Raw genomic sequence first — 20,060 nt, 5'->3', positions numbered from 1 at the left:
TTCACATAGAGAATGCCCAGTCTTCTTGCTGTAGACTCAACAGTACCTCTACATACCCCTATTTTAACTTCCCCTCCAGCCTGCAGAACTATTTTGCTGCTGTGTTCTCAAATGAAAGCCATTTTGGATCCCTATGTATATCTGACATGCAAAGTATCACTTACGTTGAATGAAAAAAAGAAAGAGGGAAGAAGCTGTATGCTTTGTATATCAAACATGGCACATCAGCTACTTCAAACTCTCCCATAAGCAATGTGTAAGGTATTTCATTTGGTGGTGATGGTCATCTTCCACTAGATGAATGTATTCCCACCTGATTGCCTTTAATAATCAAGCAGCAAGAGCAGCTGATGAAGGAAAGGCATATTCTGCCTTCCAAATCATCCTGCAAAATTTTGACATCCTATGCACTCGAAATTGCTCTACCCAACTTTGCATCATCGGCAAACAAATGAACACTTCCCCTCAGATCCTTTTCTATATCGTTAATGAACAAATTAAACAGTAGTGGTCGAAGAACAGAACCCTGCAGCACACCACTAGTCACAAGCCGTCTTTTGGACTCCACTCCTGAATAAACCACTCTCTGGTATCTCTCCATCAACCACCCTCCTATCCATCTCACCATCTCTATAGCCATCCCCATCTGCTCCAGTTTACTGATTAGAGGTCCATGCAGTATCCTGTCAAAGGCTTTGGCAATCCATTGAATCACTGAAAACCCATTATCCTTATCCAGTTCAGTCGTCACTGTGTTATAGAACGTGAGTAAGTTACTGAGGCATGATCTACCCTTCACAAAACCATGTTGTTCCCCCCCATACAATATCCCATTTTCATCTATCCAATCCTGTATTCTTCTCTTGACTAGTTTCTCCAAGACGTTGACAACGATTCCTGATATGCTAAATGAAATGAAAACAATGAAACATTAAAGAACATGTTTTTGTTAGAAAATATCTAAACATTTTATCGATGTTTACCAAAAAAATTTGAAGGATTAATCAGTTTCGCAAAGAAGATAATAGTTGCATTTGGAAGCACATACATTTGTGAATAAGCATTTTCTGCCATGAGTTTTAGAAAAAATAAATTTTCTTCTCGAACTGACTGATGAACTCTGCATGCTTTGATTTGAATTTGCACCTCAGGTTGTAAAGCGGATATAGATAATTTGCTAAGGGAAAACAATCACATATGTCACATTAAGCAGGGAGACATGCATATCATGATGCATGAACTATATTACTTTGTTTTTATGTGATAATCATTTTTCATTGAGTTTCATTTTCTTGCTTGTTTCATATCTGCTACTTTAAATATTTCTGTGTTTTTTTAAATTGATATAATAAAAATTGATAATTTAAGTATTTTTTCACTCACTATTTTTTCTTAATTAAACGCTTGCGGCCCAATTATTAAAAATAAAAGTTGAAATGTGGCCCGCGAGTCTGAAAAGGTTGCCGATTCCTGCTTTATACAATGGGACCAGCACACTTTTATCTCTCATAGTTGATGTTCTCCTCAATATTGCTGCAGTTCTCTGAGATGTCTTCACAATCTCTGCAATAATGCCCCAGAACTTTCAATCTCTATCCACAATCACCCCAAGATTCCTTGTTTTCTCCACTTTTTCCAGTATAACTCCACCAAGTGAGTATGAAGCATCCCTTCTGTGGATCTCAGATTCTTAACCCTTACATTTAGTTGGTATCCTCATGCCCTTGCCCACCTTTCCAGCTTATTCAAATCCTCTTGAAGAGCCAAAACATCAGCACTATTACTAATAACCTTCCCATTCTTCACATCACCTTCAAACAACTGAACATCTCCCTGTAGCCATGTGACAATATCATTGACATAAAGATTGAACAGCAGTGGTCCAAGACTGAACCCTGTGGAACTCCACTTATAACCTTCCTACACTCTGATAATGCTCCCTCTTACATAACTCTCTGATATCTATCAGAGAGCCAATCATCAATCCAATCCACTAACCTGATATCCAAACCCATATGATGCAACTTAAAAATCAACTTGTCATGTGGCATGCTGTCAAATGCCTTGGAAAAATCCAAAAAACATGGCAGGGTATGCCTTACTTTCATCTGCTGCTCTTGTTACTTAATATAAAAGATAGCCAGATTACTAAAAAAAAAAAAAAGCACCCTTTAACAAGTCCATGCTGGCCTGCATAAATTAGTTGCAAATATTTCTCTAGGAACCTGTTCCATTACAAGACTTTCATTAATCCATCCTCATCTTCTCAATTCTGTATATGAGTTCTTACCAATTTCTCCACAATCTTAAAAACTACAAAAGAAATACAAACAGACCTATATCGAAAGTTTATTTTTCACTAGGTTAGACTATGATAAATTTAGTTTCCTGGTGTTGTACTACTTACCCAGGTAAGATAGTACAACACTATATTCAGTCCTGAAGATATTTTCAGGCGCAAACTTTGTTTGCTCTCACTGGGATAAAGCATTAAACTAAATTTATCAACAGACCTATAGTTTGATACCTCCATTCTACCACCACCCTCATGCAGAGGTACTATCTTACTCTCCTTCTGCTCTCTAGGAGCCTGCCTCATTACAAGACTCATTAAACAGCAAGTTAATAGCACAGTCAGTTCCATAGAACATTCCCTTAAAACACATGATGAAATTTCATTGAGTTCTCCCCCATACACACCTTATTAACATTTAATGTACTCGGTATTCCAAATAGCTTCTCTTAATTCACTTCAAACTCATTATCCTTCTAGGAATAAAGCCTGCAGTACCATGATAGAACACCCTAATAAAGTGATCATTAAATAATTCAGCTATTTCATATAGTCACCTGATTCCCATCTCCATCCTGCAAAATAATCCATCCACTATCATTTTCCTCTTACTTGCCACATAACAAAAAAAACTCCTTGGAATTCTCCTTGAATTGGAGTGCCAGTCTTTTCCCATAGTCTAATTTTTCTCGCTTTACAATACCAGTCACTCTCCTAGCTTGAGCCTTATATTCTTCATCAACTGCCCTCCACCTCTCTCTCTTTATAAATTCTTTCCATAATCTCTTTTTCTTCTGCAATTCCCTTTTATTCCTTTTATCATTCATTTGACTCTAAATTGCTTTATCATCTTCACTCAAGGTATACAATCTGTCATTGCTGTCAACAATTTATTTTCTTAAGTATCTCCCATGCACTAATGATCCCTCTTCCTTTAAATTCTTTCATCCATTCCACTGCTGCAATCTGGTTTCTAAGTTGATGTTGGTGACCTGCCTTATAATTCCATATAACTTCCTTCTGTTTTGATACCTCCCCATGCTTATTCATCCTCCAAGTCAGGACTACGTGGTCACTCTCACCAATGGGGGCTGGGGGCAAGTATGCCACCTGTCACAATCAGATCCTCTAATGCTATGACCAAATCCAGACCTCTTAATTTTTGTGTTCCCTCTGCTACATGCTGCCTAAGAGAGTTGTCCCTCAAGAAATCCAAAAATTCAGTTCCTTATTACTGCATGCTGTCTCCTCTGCCCATTGAAGTCCCCCATAATAATTGCCTGCTTTGTACGTGCCAAACTAATTTGCCTAAACATTACCTACTCATCACTATCTATATTCCCTGGTCTCTAGCAATATCCCACTAAATATGTTTTCCTATAAACATCCATCTCACACTATATACTCTCAAAGCCTTTAGTGTTATTTCCACTGATATTTTCCACGCTGAGAGCACACAGTTAATCTCTTATCATGGGTAACACTCCACCACCACATTTTCCTTCTCTATCCTCTTGAAATATGCTATACTCTTTGATTTCTATCCCTCTTAGAACATCCTCTCAGTTAACCAAGTTTCGCTGATACTAACAATCTTTGGAGAGACTGAGTCAATCAATGCCACAAACAAGCTCATTCTTTTTATTCCTAATGCTCTTAGCATTTGTATTCAGAAAAAAACAGTATATTGCTAGTCTTTATAGCCATTATTATTCCCCCTCATACTCCACTTGGCTTTGTAATATACTGTAATATGAGGCCATCCCTGCAACATTCCACCTGTGCAATTCTAGTTTCTCTGTCCTGACACACTCACACTCAGTTCAAAAAACAGCAGTCTCTCCAAATGCCTGTACCCTTCTACATTCAAATGCAATCTGCCTCTTGAATACAGCTCCCGTCTGTCCTCAAATGCACTCCACACATCCAGATATTCCAGATCCTTTTTCATGCACATTCTTGCTATTATCTCATTCGTCATCGCTGCTCTTCTCCTCCACTTCACGTTATCATACTAGGGCAACACACCATCTTTCCTCAGACACATTTCTGCTACACTATGTCTAACATCAACCTCAAATCTTGTGCTACACAATTCACTCTACCTCTCATGTCATTCATCCTAACCATTACTATCATCTCCTCCACACATTCACCCCTCTTCACTCCCATTGTCATACTGCCATTCCACCAGGCGAGCACTCTTCTGCCACTCTGCTCTGCACACCCCAAATTATCGAATCTCCATACATGAAACTCCAAGCAGATTCGTTCATCTTTTTCTCACTGGCATCCCTGACTCTTATGACTTGCAATCTCTCTGTTGTTTCTTTCCTACTCTCCTTCCTCCCTCTCCCATCTCTGTCCCTTCCTTCCACACATACACACTCTCATCTTTCTGCAATTTTCTCTCTTCCACTGTTTCTCCCATTCTCTCGCTTTCCTCTCTGATGCTGGTCTCTTACACCTACTCTTATTCCTCTCACACTAGCCAACCTTTCCATCTTCCCAAGATCTTCATTCCTTCCATCTCCTTTTTCAGCAGTTCTGTTTTTTCTCTCTCTCTCTCTCTCTCTCTCTCTCTCAACACATTCTGCTTTCATTTGCCACAATCATGGCCATCAGACAAACCATCTCTGTTTGCTAAACTGCACAAGATTAAATCTATATGTAGGTCTTTAACATTCTCTCCATCCTCCAACACACTACTGGCATCCACAAACTCAAAATCACCCATTTCCAAAGCACTATCTCTTCCGCCGCTAAATCTCGAGACTCAGACAGTCATGTCTCCCAGTGCTTTCCACTGCCTGTATTTCATGCACATACACACATCCCTATCTTGCACTTGCTGCCTTTTTAAACTGGGATGTGTACATACCGTATGCTTAGCAAGCTACAAAATTTTCAACTAGGTTACGAATAACACAGTCTTTAAATGAGGAAGGGTTGGGGCTGTTACTGAAACTGGTGGCTGCCATGTTGAATAATAACTACATGTGGAGACAATACTGAGATCATAAAATACTAAACAAATACCGCACAATTATACAAAAAAAATTGTCAGTTTGAATAGTACAAACTTAAATACCAGTATTGTCAAAATAAACACAATAATATCTTTCCTTACTACTAATATTTATCTTTTTTTTAACAACTCACATCACTCGTTGCATCCGTCTTTGTGCAGATCAATATCATTGACAGAATGAACAGAAAAATCTAATAGATGCTTATGTATTTTGTGAAATGCACCTAAAAAGAACCTCCCTGTAGTTATGTGTGAAAGCAATCCAATAACCTCAAAATGTAAAACAGCAAAAAACATAAGCCAATTTATACATATGTATGATTATTATTGTTAATTCCAGCATACCTCAATAAAGTCAAAAGACTCGTTAGGGAGTACCCATTCTAAATGTTGCAGTGCATGTCACCCCATATCTTAAATTTATTCACAACCCTCAAATTTGTGTCACTGTTTGGTAATGCCTTCTGGTCACTCACCATCCTCCACACAAAAAACATCTGCTCTTCACACTTCCATCACCATATCCTTGTTGCTGTTATCCCTTCCACTCTTTGAAACATCCCTGAGATGATATCTATCTGGTAATCTTCTCTCCGTAACTTATATGATTGATCATGTTACCTTTTCTTTTTCCCTGTTTACTATGCTCTGCAGTTAACAATACCTTTATCTACTCCTCATAGCTCACATCCACAGTCCTGAGTCATTTTAATTATCTACCTTTGCACTCTTGCTATAAATTCAATAAATAAATTCAGATCTCTGCACAGAAGCCCAGGTAACCTGATCAAAGCATTATGCAATGGAACAGTTGCTACCTTTTCTCTATTTGTTAGAGAATACAATAAAAATAAGATCCTTACAATAAAAATAAGAATGTGATATAGAGGCAGTGAGACAACATGTTGCTTTTGTCTTCACCACCTTTCTATTGTGCTCTTGACCACACTATCTGCTATACTCCAAAATCCCTTATCTCCTTATCTCCTCTCTTCTTGTTCAAAGCCTTAATCAGGGGAAACAAGCATGTCTTTGTCTCTATTTTTCAATGGCCTTCTTACCTAACAGCAATCCTATGGGTCACTTTTGCAATGTGCTCTTGAAATTTCAATATCTTGTCTACCTTCCCAAGATCCATTGTTTCAGCCACTTGTTTCTGCTTTGCTACTATCGTACTTTGAGTTTAAAGCCAGGAAAAACAGTCATGACCTTTATGATGTGAAGTGTCATCTTTCTATAAAAACAATATTTCAATTTTTTATAATGTGAATCACACTCACAAAAGGTTTAAAGCCTGTGGTGTATCAATACTGTACATTGACAGCTTAAAAAGTAAATAATATAGAAACTTTGTTCTAGAGATCAAACATGGAACTTTTTTCAAGTGACTTCAATCCTCAAATAAACAGGTGATGATCTCACATTGAGTTATAAAATTCATTTGCATATAAAACATTAATAAATACCTATACCCTGGCAGACCCACAGCCTTTTGGATGTAGAATGGAATTGCTATCTGCTCAGCAATTTCTTAATTATCAGGAGCCACACTCTCTTGGACTCTAACATATTCTGTATTAACCACTGTGCCCATTACCACTCAAAAACCTTATACTCTTTACTGCCTTTTATCTTTTGTCAGAATGTTATTCAATCCTCATTCGCTATTCTGATTCAGAAAAGCATCATGACTTCTTTTAAACCCACACTTTCTCATTTCTCTTATTTGTCTCTCAGCACCTGCATCTTCATCATTGTCCCAAGCATCATATTGCATTCCTAACAATGAGTCATCCTCAAGAAAATTAAAAAATCAACCACTCAGGCGACTTGGGTTATGAGCTTCCCAATGCAACATCCCGGCTCTTACTGCCATCTTGTCTATGCTGAGAAGAAAATACAACAACAACAGGAACAAGCAAAACTTAGCAAGCAACTCATACAACTCAATCAAATGTTACATACTCAATCCTAGTTTTTCTAAAAAAACTTAATTTAAACTAATCTGTACTACACTTCTCCCATGGCAACATTCCTCCAGCACATATTTTTGTCTATTGACTTTATAAACATAAAGCATGGTAGCCTTAATTGTGATGTCATTTGAATATGTCTAATTTTTTTCCCCTTTATTAATAATCCAAGCAAGATTTTTTAAGTATTTAATCATATATTGATTGAGAATTTTATGCATATTTTTGTAATTTCAGAAATCTTGTAACAAGTTTCATTGTTTTTCCTAAACCTTTGGTGGCAGCAGTGAATGGTCCTGCTAATGGTATTCTAGTAACTTTGTTAGGACTATGTGATATTGTATATGCTTCTGATAAGGTGAATAAAAAGTATTATCATCATACCTTTTTTAATAATTTCAATACTTCAGTGTTTCATATAAAAAATATATCAATATTATTAGACCTCCATGGACTCAAAGAGTCACTGTGAGAGGTCCTCACTACCAAACACATAAAACTCATCATATTGTACAACTCATTCCCTGTTTTCATACTCATCATGCTCTCAGGCAATGCATTCCACTCCTCATCTGATCACCATACAAAAATATATTCTTTACTTCCCTACTGACACTCTCCTTTTACATTTTCCAGGAATGGTCTTTTGTCTCTTCCACATTAATTTTGTAGCAATCCTTATCAACTTATATGTCTCAAGCATATTCCCTCCTACTCATATCCATCATGTTCTGCAAATGGCATTCCTTCAAGGAATATTTCATTCTTATATTTTATATATGTTATATATATATAATATATATATATATATATACAGGGTGTTCGGGATAAATTTGACATATTTATAATTAATTATATTTTTCCGTAAGTTACATGTATTAACACACACTTCTCTTCATTTAAAAGTTTGGACCCTTCTTCATTCATATACAAGATGTCAGAAAGGATGGATAGCTGGAACCCACCTGAATCATGGAAGAGAATAACTTGTATCATGATGATTCGTGCCCGCCATCAAAATAAGGATATTACGACTGCTGCCCAATGCTCCCTGAATACAGTAAAAACAATCAGGCATGAACTAGAGACTTGCAATGGTGACTACGAGGATGTAGCAAGAAGAAAGATCCCTAGCAGACGATCTGATTGCGTTCGTACAGCAGAATTCCTCGCAAATCTGCAGGAACAGGTGTTGAAGAACCGTGGCATTGGAATTCGGGCTTTGTTCGTGGAGTTGCTAACTGTAGTCAAGCCCTGGATAACAAGGGTAGCCAATGGTAGGCCGTATGTATGGCAGCAGGATTCGGCCCCTTGCCACACCTCTGGGAAAAGTCAAAAATGGTTGTCTGAAAATTTCTACGACTTCACCAGTCCAAATGTTTGGCCTCCAAACTCCCCAGACCTTAACCCCATGGATTATTTTGTATGGGGCGCAGTTGAAAAAGACACCAATCGCACTTCCAGTAATACAAAAGCCCAGTTAATGGATAAAATTAAAACAGTTTTTGCGACCCTTCCCAGGGAGACTGTAGCATCAGCTTGTTCGAGGTTCCGAAGCAGAATTGAAGCTGTGATCGATGCTAATGGCGGTTATTTTGAGTAAATCTTGTTGATAGTATTGTAATTAACTCTGCCTGTAATGTTTTTTTGTCAATTCATTAAATTTAATAGATACAAAGAAGATTTTCTTTTTCCTTACGAAACTGTCAAATTTATCCCGAACACCCTGTATATATATGTGTGTGTGTTTCATATGATTATGTGAAGATGGATGACTCAGTGCAGTAATTAGTTTATAAATTTTAAAAGTATTATTTTGTTAATTTGATTAATATTGAGATATATTTTGGCAAACTTGATGATTATCTAATGTTGAGAAGAACTGTGAGGAGTAGACAATGTGACTTTTTAGGAGGAGTTGAGTAGACTGAGTGAGCAAGTGAGTGGGCCATCTACCAATATTGAATGTTGTTGTAAGTGTTTTGAGATTTGGAAGGGAAAGATGGGACATGGAGTATACAGGAGACATCTTAACAGACTTGGAGGGTTAAGAGATCTGAGGCTGAGCGTCACCAAGGGTCTCCACATTTACAGCAGATTGTAACGATGCTGAGGAGAACACTGGGAAACATTAGAATGGAGAAATAAAGAAATTGTAATTACATTGTATATAGCTTTGAGCAGGCTACATATGGATCACAATACACAGATTTTGTCACCTGGTTTTCAAGAGAATGAGAACATAATGGAAAGGGTTTGACATAGAGCAAGTAAGTCGGCAGGATATCACATCCATGGAATGTTGAGTGTAAGGAGAGACTGAAAGAATAACATTTGCAGTGCTTCATGGGTAAGAGGTTAAGGAGTTAAGGCATATATTGCCTTAACTCCTAAAATGAGGCATATAAGTAGGTAAGGAGTTGTTACCAGATTAATATGGAGTAGATTTTTCACATAATGGAGGAAGATGCGGGTAGAAGGAGAAGTCATGCCTATATGCTATATAAGGAGGATGTCAACAGGAGATTGAGTGGCAAGTTTCTTATCATGCAGAGTAGTTGGATGCATCACTTGAGAATGTTGACTATAGAAACAGTGAATAATTTTAAAGCATTGCTTAATGAGCTTTGTGTGTAACAATGAGGACCGCCCATGATGAGTCTTTTACCCCCCCCTCCTCATTTAGGTCTCTGATGATTATAATAAAATTAAGAATGAAATAATAATGAGGAAGATATTAATCCTGCTCATTATTATTACTGAGTATTTATTTATATTGTATCTCTAATTTCTCGAGTTTAATTTTTTTTCTTGACATTTAATCTGAAGCTGTTTCTGGATGATACTGTTGATTAAGTTGAACATATATTATATAATTCATCAAAATTAGCAAAGAGGTTCATAAATTTATAATTGCTCAAGTTCAGAAGTCAATGAGCAACACAGTAATAGGTAAAAAAAAGAATTCATAGCTGCATTTGTATCAGCAATTTCAAGAAAGTGCTCCAAAATGATAAGAATAAGAGCAGCTTCTTACTGTCTTGCCCATACACACACACACAGCACTGATATGCTATAGATCTTGCATAAACTTTCCTTTGTGGATCAGATATATATATATATTTTAAAAAAAATCATGACTACAGGCAGTCAGGTCTAGCAGGCCATGCCTTGGACACTACCAGAGTCAAATGGAAAAAATCACTGTACTTCATTCAAAAAGTTCAAATATTAATTTTTTTTTTTTTTTTTAGAATCTTAAACTGCCCTTAAAAACGAACCCAATTTAAATAAACATGGTTTGTAAACTCCCCAAAGTATGAGAAACAGTAATGCTTATACATTACACATTACAATCTAGGCTTCTTACTAATATTTTTCAAAAATGTTTACAAAAGTAGTTCATTATCATGTAATTTGTAGAGTGTAATTTGTACGTGGGGTGAAAATGTGAGAGATATGTTTGTGGAGAGACTGAACATGAGACAAAAGAAAGTATGGATTTGTAGGAAGTGCGATATTTTGTTCGACTACAAGTTAATGAATGTGAAACAGACTAAAGAAATGAAAGAAACAGAAGTGGAACGAAAGCTAGTGAGACTGAGGGAGTGAAAGAATGCAAGAATGAAGAACTGAAAGTAAGTGATAAGGGAACAAAATGCAGTATAAATGAGGAAACTGAAGTAAGATGTGGCAGAATGAAGGTAGCGAGACTACAAGAGTGACAGAGAGTGAAATTGTCAGAATGCAAGATTTGAAGAAAAAGTTATTCAAAATGAAATATGAAATGAGGAACATGTGGAGCAATATCAGATGTTTAGTGGAAACAAATGAAAGTATGCAAAATAATAGAATGAAAGAAAAAAAAAAAAGGTAAAGGGAGTGACGAGTGATTTGAGAATAGCAGTGTGTGTGTGTGTGTGTGTGTGTGTTTGTGTGGAGATTCCATTAGAGTGGCTAATGAGAGAGTCCATAAAGTCTGCTATCCAGGGGAGAGAAATGAGCAAGATAATTCATACATTGGACTGAAGAGGAAACAAGCATGAGAATTAGTAGTGGTTGTGGGGACAAATGGTTTAAGTGGACATAAGAAGAATGTAAGGGCAAACATCAGGAAATTATTGAGGAGATTGAAAGATAAAAACCCGAAAACTCGGGTTTTTCATCCCACATTCAGACAAATCGGCCCTTCAGAACACACGCAATTTACAGACAAAAAAAAATACTCCTCCTGCGATGAGTCTTCGGACTCCTCGGAGGTGTCGTGAATAATAATAACAGTATAGTGGGAAACGTTGTCAGTGTGTTGCTGAGTATGACAATGATGAGTTGAGATGGAGAGCCAGAATCATGAATAGTATGCAAGCAGAGTTATGTGAAGAGAAGAGAGTACAGTTTGTGAATGTATTGTAAATTTTTTGCCTATTGGGGATGTTGATTTATTGTACCCATTTGTATTCATATTCTGTCCTGTGTATGGTCTAATTATTAATTCATTAACTTGTAATCTTGTTGGACTGTGCCATTGTAAAATCTTATGCTATCTACTAAGTCTCGTCTATTCTCATTAATCATTAACCTTCCTTACTTTCTTTGTTTGCTAAGCCCTCCTGTCTTAAAGTTTTATTCTTCCCTTTCTTTCTTACATCTGCTCCTTGCTTCTACCACTCACTAAAGCTGCCTGTTTTTTAACTATCGCTGGCTAAACGATTTTGGTACACTTATTCTCTCAGACTCCTTTGCCAGACAACAATTATTTTTATTATGTTTCAGTAATAATTAAAATATAATAACAGAATTAACTCACATAAAAATTATTGATTAGTAGAATTTTCACCTGAGTATCACAGGCATCTTCAGTACATGAATAAAGCTAACTAAACAATAACTGACAATTCCAAAAGGCCCCACCTAAGTAGCTAATGTAAGATAACTAAAAAAAGGTCAATAAAATTCCTAACTTATTTAAAAAAAAAACAATATATATATATATATATATATACACAATTAAAAAAGTTAGGAAAGATTAGCTGATTTATAAAGTACTATCTCCCACAAAGGGGATAGACGTAAACTATCGGATCTGTTTAAGTTAGGAGAGTGAACTAAAGTTTCACGTTTCTTTATAAAGCCATTCCATAAGGAACAGACTTTTATTACCGACTGCTCCAGCCTGGAAGAAATAATATAGTCTAAGAATTATATTATTATTATGATTATTTGACACCTCCATGGAGTCCAAAGACTCATCGAGGGAGGGCACCTGCTCTATAACTATCTCCACAACTCAGTCCACCAACACTGACCACAACTACACCAACGCCATCCACCACTAGTATTTCCAAAGACAATCACAAACATCCATGCTCACACCTAGATTCGAACCTGCAGCCTTTTGGCTGGAGAGCGGATACGCTAACCACTCGACCAGCCAGGCTGGCTATTATAAGAGTATGAACGAAGGTAAGGTCTCAGCTAAAACCCTCCTAACTAACAGCAAGTTGTGGCTATTCTAAATCAACACATGAACACAAGTACAAGTTTTATTTGAGATAGTGCATTGACAAATGATCAGATCCATTGTTGCTAAAACAAAACATTTTATTTTAACTAGGCAGTTGAGAATACAACACAGTGGGGAATAATTAACTTTCCCAACATATCTAACTTCAGCAAAACTACCAAATCATTGAAATATATACATTTTATGTACACTCAACATTTACTCCTTACTTAGGTATTATAAGACACATACCTTTCTATAAGTATAGAATAACCTTTCATCATATACAATAGGGGTGGCCACAATGTGTCTCGCAAGCTGCATGCGGCTCTTCATGATCTAACAAAAAAATAATAAATAAACAAAAAGAGATGAGGAGACAACAAAAAAGAAGAACAAAGTAAAAAAAAAAAGACGAGAGAGAAAAACAGGGTTAATAAAAATTACTGCAATAAAAAAGTTTAATTTGAAACACATTAAATGAAGTTTACTTTGAACAATTAGAATAATTTTAAAGTAAAAAAAATAATTTTAGTTACTTATTTACTAGTAGAGGCCTTCCTTTTATCCATTTTTTTAGTAAGCTCGTTAAAATTGTGTGTAATTAGTCAAAGCAGTTCTTAAGCTCATTACACCTCACCATGTGCAAACTCACTTCCGTACCATCGCATTGATCAAAGGTTGTGCTCTTCTAAGTCTTACCGGAATTATTTTGACTCCAAAAGGATGTGTAGTTGGCCACCCCTGATATATATAACAACCATGAAGTCTCCTTGCACCATTATCATGTATACACTAGCTCTACCCAGTTACCATACAACACTTAACAAACTTTACAATCGACCCTTTTGTAACACTTACATACAATTCTTACTTTACTAAGTTACAAGGAAAATAATAACAATATCACTTGTTTACTCACAGTTCTTTCTGTAAACGTACAGTCATGAACTAAACCCGTGTTGGGACATATTGAATTATTACCATTACACAGGACATGTTCTTGTCTCTTTACCTCTCTTGTTCCACTGGTGGCTTATTTATTGACCAGACATATAAACAACTTGGATTAGTAAAAAAAGAAAGTGTGATTATTGTGGTTGATTTTAATTATGGTGGTATAGATTGGAATAAAGAGATAGCATTTGGGAATAAGGAAAATGAATTTCGTTTTTGAGAGAGCCAACTAGCTCATGCAGGGCAGCATATAAAGGAGGAGCTGCGAAGATCAAGAGTTTTAGATCTGATCATTTCATCAAAGGATGTAATTGTTATTGGAAGGAAATAAATGCTGCATGGGAACTGACAAAGAAATACATAACAGCATCAATCTGTGAATGTATTCTGAAGGCCAAAAGGCTGAATAAGGTAGGTGTAAAATGGATGAATGTGGAGCTTAAGCATGAAATCTGGAAAAAAGAAGGTATTTTGGATTAAGTATAAGTTGAATAATGGTAGTAATCATTCCATGAAGAGTATAAGAACTAACCAGGAGAGTGACTCAGTTAGTAAGGAAAACAAAAGTACAGTATGAGCAGAAATTGGCAAATCAGGGGAAGAAAAACCCTAGAGTGTTTTTTAGATATGTGGCAAGTAGAAGGAAGAATGATAATGGTAAGATGATGTTAATGGATAAAAATGGTAACTGCTGCAGAAGATATTATTATTAACATCTGACTCTCCATGGTTACTAGTCATTTCAGATACTCATTGTGGGAGGTACATATTATTGCAGACAATGCTCATCCAACCCTGCCCTAAACTGATTCACAACACACTCAGGCAATGCATTCCACTCACCAACCTCTCTCCATGCAAAGAACCTTCTCCTCTATCCTCTACTCACACCCTCCTTATACATTTTCCAGCGATGGCCTCACGTTCTACCCCCCCTCACCCCCTTTCACTCTATGAAAACTCTCTTCCATGTCAATCTGTTAACAACCCCTGACTAGCTTATATGTCTCAATCATATCCCTCACCCCCCTTCCTCCTATTCATGAGGTTCTGCAACTTACATTCTCCCAATCTGTCCTCCTACTCCACATTCCAAAGATCACTGACCACCTTTGGGAATCTTCTATAGACCATTTCCAACATATCCTCCTCATCATCATCATGAAAACCCGCCAACCATATCTGTACACAATAATCCAAAGGAGGCCTGATCAAGGCTTATACAATAATATCATAACCTCTATTTCTGGATGTCAGGGTCCACCACATCATTGCCATTATCTAAAGTGATATCTTCACAACTTGTGCAATGTGATCCCTGAATTTCAGGCCCTTCACTCACTCCATCATCACTCCAAGATCTCTCATCTCCTCCACCTTATTTAAAGTTTCTCTACCAAGTGTATAATTTGCATCCCATCATTGCTTACCAAATCTCAAAATCTTACACTTTGCAACATTGAACTGATAGTTCCACTTAACTGCCCACTCATGCAATTTATTCAAGTCCTTCTGTAAGGCCATAACATCCATTTGATTCTGCATTGGTCTCCCCAATTGTTCATCATCTGCAAACAGCTGCATATCACAAGGTAAACCCATTCCAATATCAGTAACATACAATTTGAACAACAGTGGTCCCACAACTGACCCCTTCAGTACCACTAGTGACCTTCCTCTTTCAGGATACTGCACCCCATATAACTTTCTGATACCTGTCTGACAGCCAGTCACTGATCCAACTCAGAAGTCTGTTATCCAATCACATCTGTTTCAATTTATTTAACTGCTTTTCATGTGGCAGTCTCTCAAAAGCTTTTGCAAAATTCAAGTACACCACCATATATGCATCTCACCCCTCCAAGGTATTTGTTACCTTATTATAGTACATAAGGAAGTCAGTAAAACATGATCTCCCTCTAATAAACCATGCTGATAACCACAGAGAATACCACTGTTATCAATCCATTTCTGTATCCTACTTCTCATTAATCTCTCCAGTATCTTCACCACAACTCCATATATACAGATTGGCCTATAATTTGAAGCTACAGCCTTATCACCACCTTTATGCAATGGAACAATTTTGAAAACCTGTGCTGTTGTGAGACTCTTATTAAACAGGCACTGTTACTGCCAATTCCCTGGAATATTCCATCAAGATGCATGTTTATATGTCATCAAATCCTATCACTTTATTGACATCAAGGTTATTTATTTCCTCAAATACCTGCTCGCTTACAATTAAACCATTCTCTCCTATGTCATATATACTTAAGTTCCTCATGATTCCACCCTGATGAGGATGAAAGAACCTTATAAATTGATCACTGAATACCTTAACAATGTCTTCTGCAGCAGTTACCATTCTACCATTTTCATCCATTAATATTGTTGAGGTATTCAGTGATTAATTTATAAAGGTGTTTCATCCTCATCAGGGTCAAATCATGAGAAACTTAAATGAAGAGTACATCAGATAGCATGGCTTAATTGAGAGTAAGCAGGAGGTATATGAGGAAATAAATAACCTTGATGTCAACAAGGAAATCAGATTTGATGGCATTTCACCATGTGTTTTAAGGGAATGTTCCACGTAATTGAAGGTAGCACTGACTTTCCCCTTTAATAAGAGTCTTACAACAGCACAGGTTCCAAGGGAGTGGAAAAAATGTATAATTGTTCTGCTGCATAAAGGTGGTGATAAGGCTGTGGCTACAAATTAAATGCCAGAGGAGTGAGTAGCATGTTTTTACATGGAGGGTGGTTGTTGAGTGGAATGCATTACCTGAGTGTGTTGTGAATGTAGACATATTGAATCAGTTTAAGGTATGAGCTTTATGTGTGATAGCATGTATCTCACGATGAGTTTCTGACTGCATGGAGGTTCAGATGTTAATGATGATATCAGATGACTTTGACTCAGCCCAAAGTCCAGTTAGGATAGAAACACAAGAAAACAATGATGGTAACAATGTCCCATTTAGCGATGAGTTTGAGTCTATCTGGTGTCAAGTGGAGATTAACAGAATGAAATTTATGGTGGGGTGTTGCTACAGAACTGGCAGCTCAGTTGCAGGGGGGGGGGGGAGAAGAAATGCATCACCAATTTAGCCTTATGGGTACCAAATGAGTCATTATTAGAAACTTTAATTTTCCAAACATTGATTGGGTAAAAGAGAAATCTCATGATAAGAGGAATTTATTGTTGCAAGATAACTTTCTTAAGCAAGCATGTGATGGAAGGAACTTGAATCTAAGAGTGTTAGATAGCATCAGAATGGGTCTCTGTTAAGAATATGGCTATATTGCCACCAGTTGGTGACAGCGATCATGCTGTGCTTTCTTGGGAAGTATCTAATTGTATTGATGCTCTGATTAGAACAGGTTATATGCTGAACTACAAAGCTCAAAATTATGATCATCTTAGGAGAATACTATCTTTGGTTCCATGGCATCATTTACTGAATAGGAAAAATGTCAGCAATGCTGGAAATCTTTGAAAATGCTTAAATGAGGTGGTATCTGAATGTATCAGTGTTTGAAGAATAAATAGGTTGGAAGTGAAATGGATGTGTAGCTTTATTAAGCAAGAGATCCACAAGACAATGATATGGAAAGAATATCATGAAAATAAGAGTGAGAGGTGTTATGAAATATATATATAGCTCAGGCCAAAAAAGTAACAAGTATTGTGCGGAAAGCAAATCAGAGTATGAAAAGAAAGTAGCCATGCAAGCTAAAGGCATTCCAAAGGAATTTTATCATTATGCTGCAAGCAAAAGAAAGAATGGATGTAAAAGAATGACTTTATTGAATGCAGATGGTACTCGAGTGTGGAAGCTAATGAGATTGTTCAGTTAATGAGTGCTCACTTTGCTAAGATATATCAACCAGGTGTATGTAACATGGTGCAAAGTGCTACTACTACATTGGATGAAGAGTTGGAGGTTCATGAAAATGAGGTTGAAGAGCTGTTGCATAACCCAGATGAGAATTTGTCTATAGGAATAGATGGAATATCAGCCAGTTTGCTAAAGGAATGTTCAGCCGAATTGGCTAGGCCTTTCACATGTTTGTATAACTTGAGTCTTAGCTCAGGAATGATACCACAGGAATGGAAGGAATGCATGATAGTTCCATTGTACAAGGGTGGTGCAAAAACTGATGTGTCTAATTACTGACATATCAGTATCTCTGGTGTGGTAGTGAACATTTTAGAGAAGTTGGTAAGAACTCGCATGCAGAAATGGGTAGACAGACATGCTATTCTCTGCAAGGTGCAGCATGGGTTTTCTAAAGAAAGATATGTTTTAGCAATTTGCTCATATTTTATAACAATGTCACTGCCGAGTTGGATAAAGGGAATGGATGCACTATGATAATGTTGGATTTTTCTAAGGCATTTGATAGGATACCACATGAAGGACTGTTGCATAAAATGGAGAATATGGGATTATAATATAAACTCTTGACTTGGATCAGGGGATTATTGATAGACAGATATCAAAAAGTAGTATACAGTGTGTGTGAATCGACCAGATTTAAGGTGACCAGTGGTGTACTTCGGAATTCAGCCTTTTGGGCCATTATTGTTCAATCTATACATTAAGGACATCAGGGGCAGGTTCTAACTTCAGATGTGCAATTGTTTGCTGTTGATGCAAAGATATGTAGGGAATCAGGGATACTATCGATATTAAGCACTCACACAATTATTTGAATAGGCTGGAAAATTGGCCAAACGAAAATGGCTGTCAGTTTAATGTTAGCAAGTGTAAAGTTATGCACTTTGGCGTAATTAGAACTCCAGCAGCATATTATATTAGTGAGGGTTATGCTACAAGAAACTGAGGAAGCAAGAGATCTTGGTGGGATCTGGTTTGGATGGATAGGAATTTGAAGTTCAAAGGCCACATAGCAAAAGTTGTAAATACTACTCAGAGGATAATTGTTGAAGTAAACATTGACATTTATTGATAAAGAAGTCATTTTGCCTCTTTATAAGGCTTTGATAAGACCACTCCTGGAAGAGGGGGTGATATGATAGAGGTTTATAAACTTTTGAATGGGTTAATGTTATAGGATATCGTCTGATAAAATTTTTCATCATATGGAAGGTGGGGAGAGAATACGGGGCATCCATGGAAGTTAAGTTTGTTCACAGTGAAGAAAGGGGTAAGAGCCAGGTTTTTCTCTCACAGAGCAGTGAGTGAGTGGAATAGTTTGCCTTTAGGGGTAGTGAATGCATCTAGTGTGAATGAATTTAAGTGAAGTTATGACAGCTGGTTTGATAATTTATAGCTCCTTCGATGAGTCCTTGACTTCCTGGATGACTATTATTCTCAGATAATAATAATAATAATAATACATTTTTTAATCAACAATTTTTTGGATTTCCACTGGTAAATTGGATGTTACTGTTATCAATATGTCTCTCAAATTTGCCTTTGTGAGATTTATATATAGTAGTGACGTATTTAATTTGATGAGAGAGAATGTGTTTGTTCCAGTATGTGTGTGTGTTCCACAATAATGATACAATTTTTAACGCTTCTCATTATTTCTCAGGATCAAAGTGGAAGACCTCGATCTTCCATTGCAGTCTGGTTAGTGGCCCTTCTGACAGGTATAATTCCCATTATACCTGTCCGGAAGGATATGTGCTTTGCATTATGAAATAGTAAGGCAATTGATGTGAAGTCATTAGCTCTATATACACGTAGTCAAGTTGTGAAGTTACTTCACATGCAATTGGATAAGGGATGAAACCAAGAATATAATTTCTTGGCATCTTTAATTTATAGTATAACCAAGTGAAAAAACTTTCAACATCAGCTACAATTTTTCTGTTCTTTTAGAAATTCTATTATTTTCAATCAAATTTTAGCATTTGTTTAGCACATGTTCTATCTTTGATTTCTGTTAAGATTTAGAAAATGTAAACAAACTCTCTTCCTTAATCAAATATTTATTTACATCAAATATGGAGTAGAAAACTGTACTGGATTTATTCAGATTTATGCAGTGTTCTTTGCCAAGTTGGCAGGAAAAACACTCAAAGACCATGATGTAGATGGATTGATGCAGTAAAAAAGTTCCTTAAAAGACAGAAATATAAGATCTGATAATATTGGAATCTTGTTGGATAGATTAATTTGGAGGAAAGTTGTTGATTATAAGTTGGTAATGGTGTAACCTTTTTATGTAGTATTATCATAATTATCCTGTATACTCCCTGAGAGTACATAGCAAGTATTTGATGATGAGATGATGATGATCAAATATGAATCAGCTGATTTT

At 36.6% G+C, this 20,060-nt stretch overlaps 1 protein-coding gene across 1 annotated transcript in view; it reads left to right on the top strand.

Annotated features, from left to right (window-relative positions):
* LOC150100945 (enoyl-CoA delta isomerase 2-like) overlaps positions 1 to 19,436 on the top strand; it is a 181,891-nt gene extending 162,455 nt beyond the window's left edge. The window contains exons 9-10 of the mRNA XM_090401940.1: positions 7,535 to 7,655; positions 19,329 to 19,436. Coding sequence (XP_090258066.1) covers positions 7,535 to 7,655; positions 19,329 to 19,436 — 229 coding nt within the window. The remainder of the gene's footprint in view (positions 1 to 7,534; positions 7,656 to 19,328) is intronic.
* Positions 19,437 to 20,060: the final 624 nt, after the last annotated feature.

This window comes from Typopeltis vanoorti, chromosome 12, assembly GCF_054136105.1.
Source record: "Typopeltis vanoorti isolate ZY-2024b chromosome 12, IOZ_Tvanoo_1.0, whole genome shotgun sequence".
Lineage (NCBI taxonomy): Eukaryota > Metazoa > Arthropoda > Arachnida > Uropygi > Thelyphonidae > Typopeltis > Typopeltis vanoorti.
Note: the sequence above shows the minus strand (reverse complement) of the source record. Positions and strands in the feature narration are given on the sequence as shown.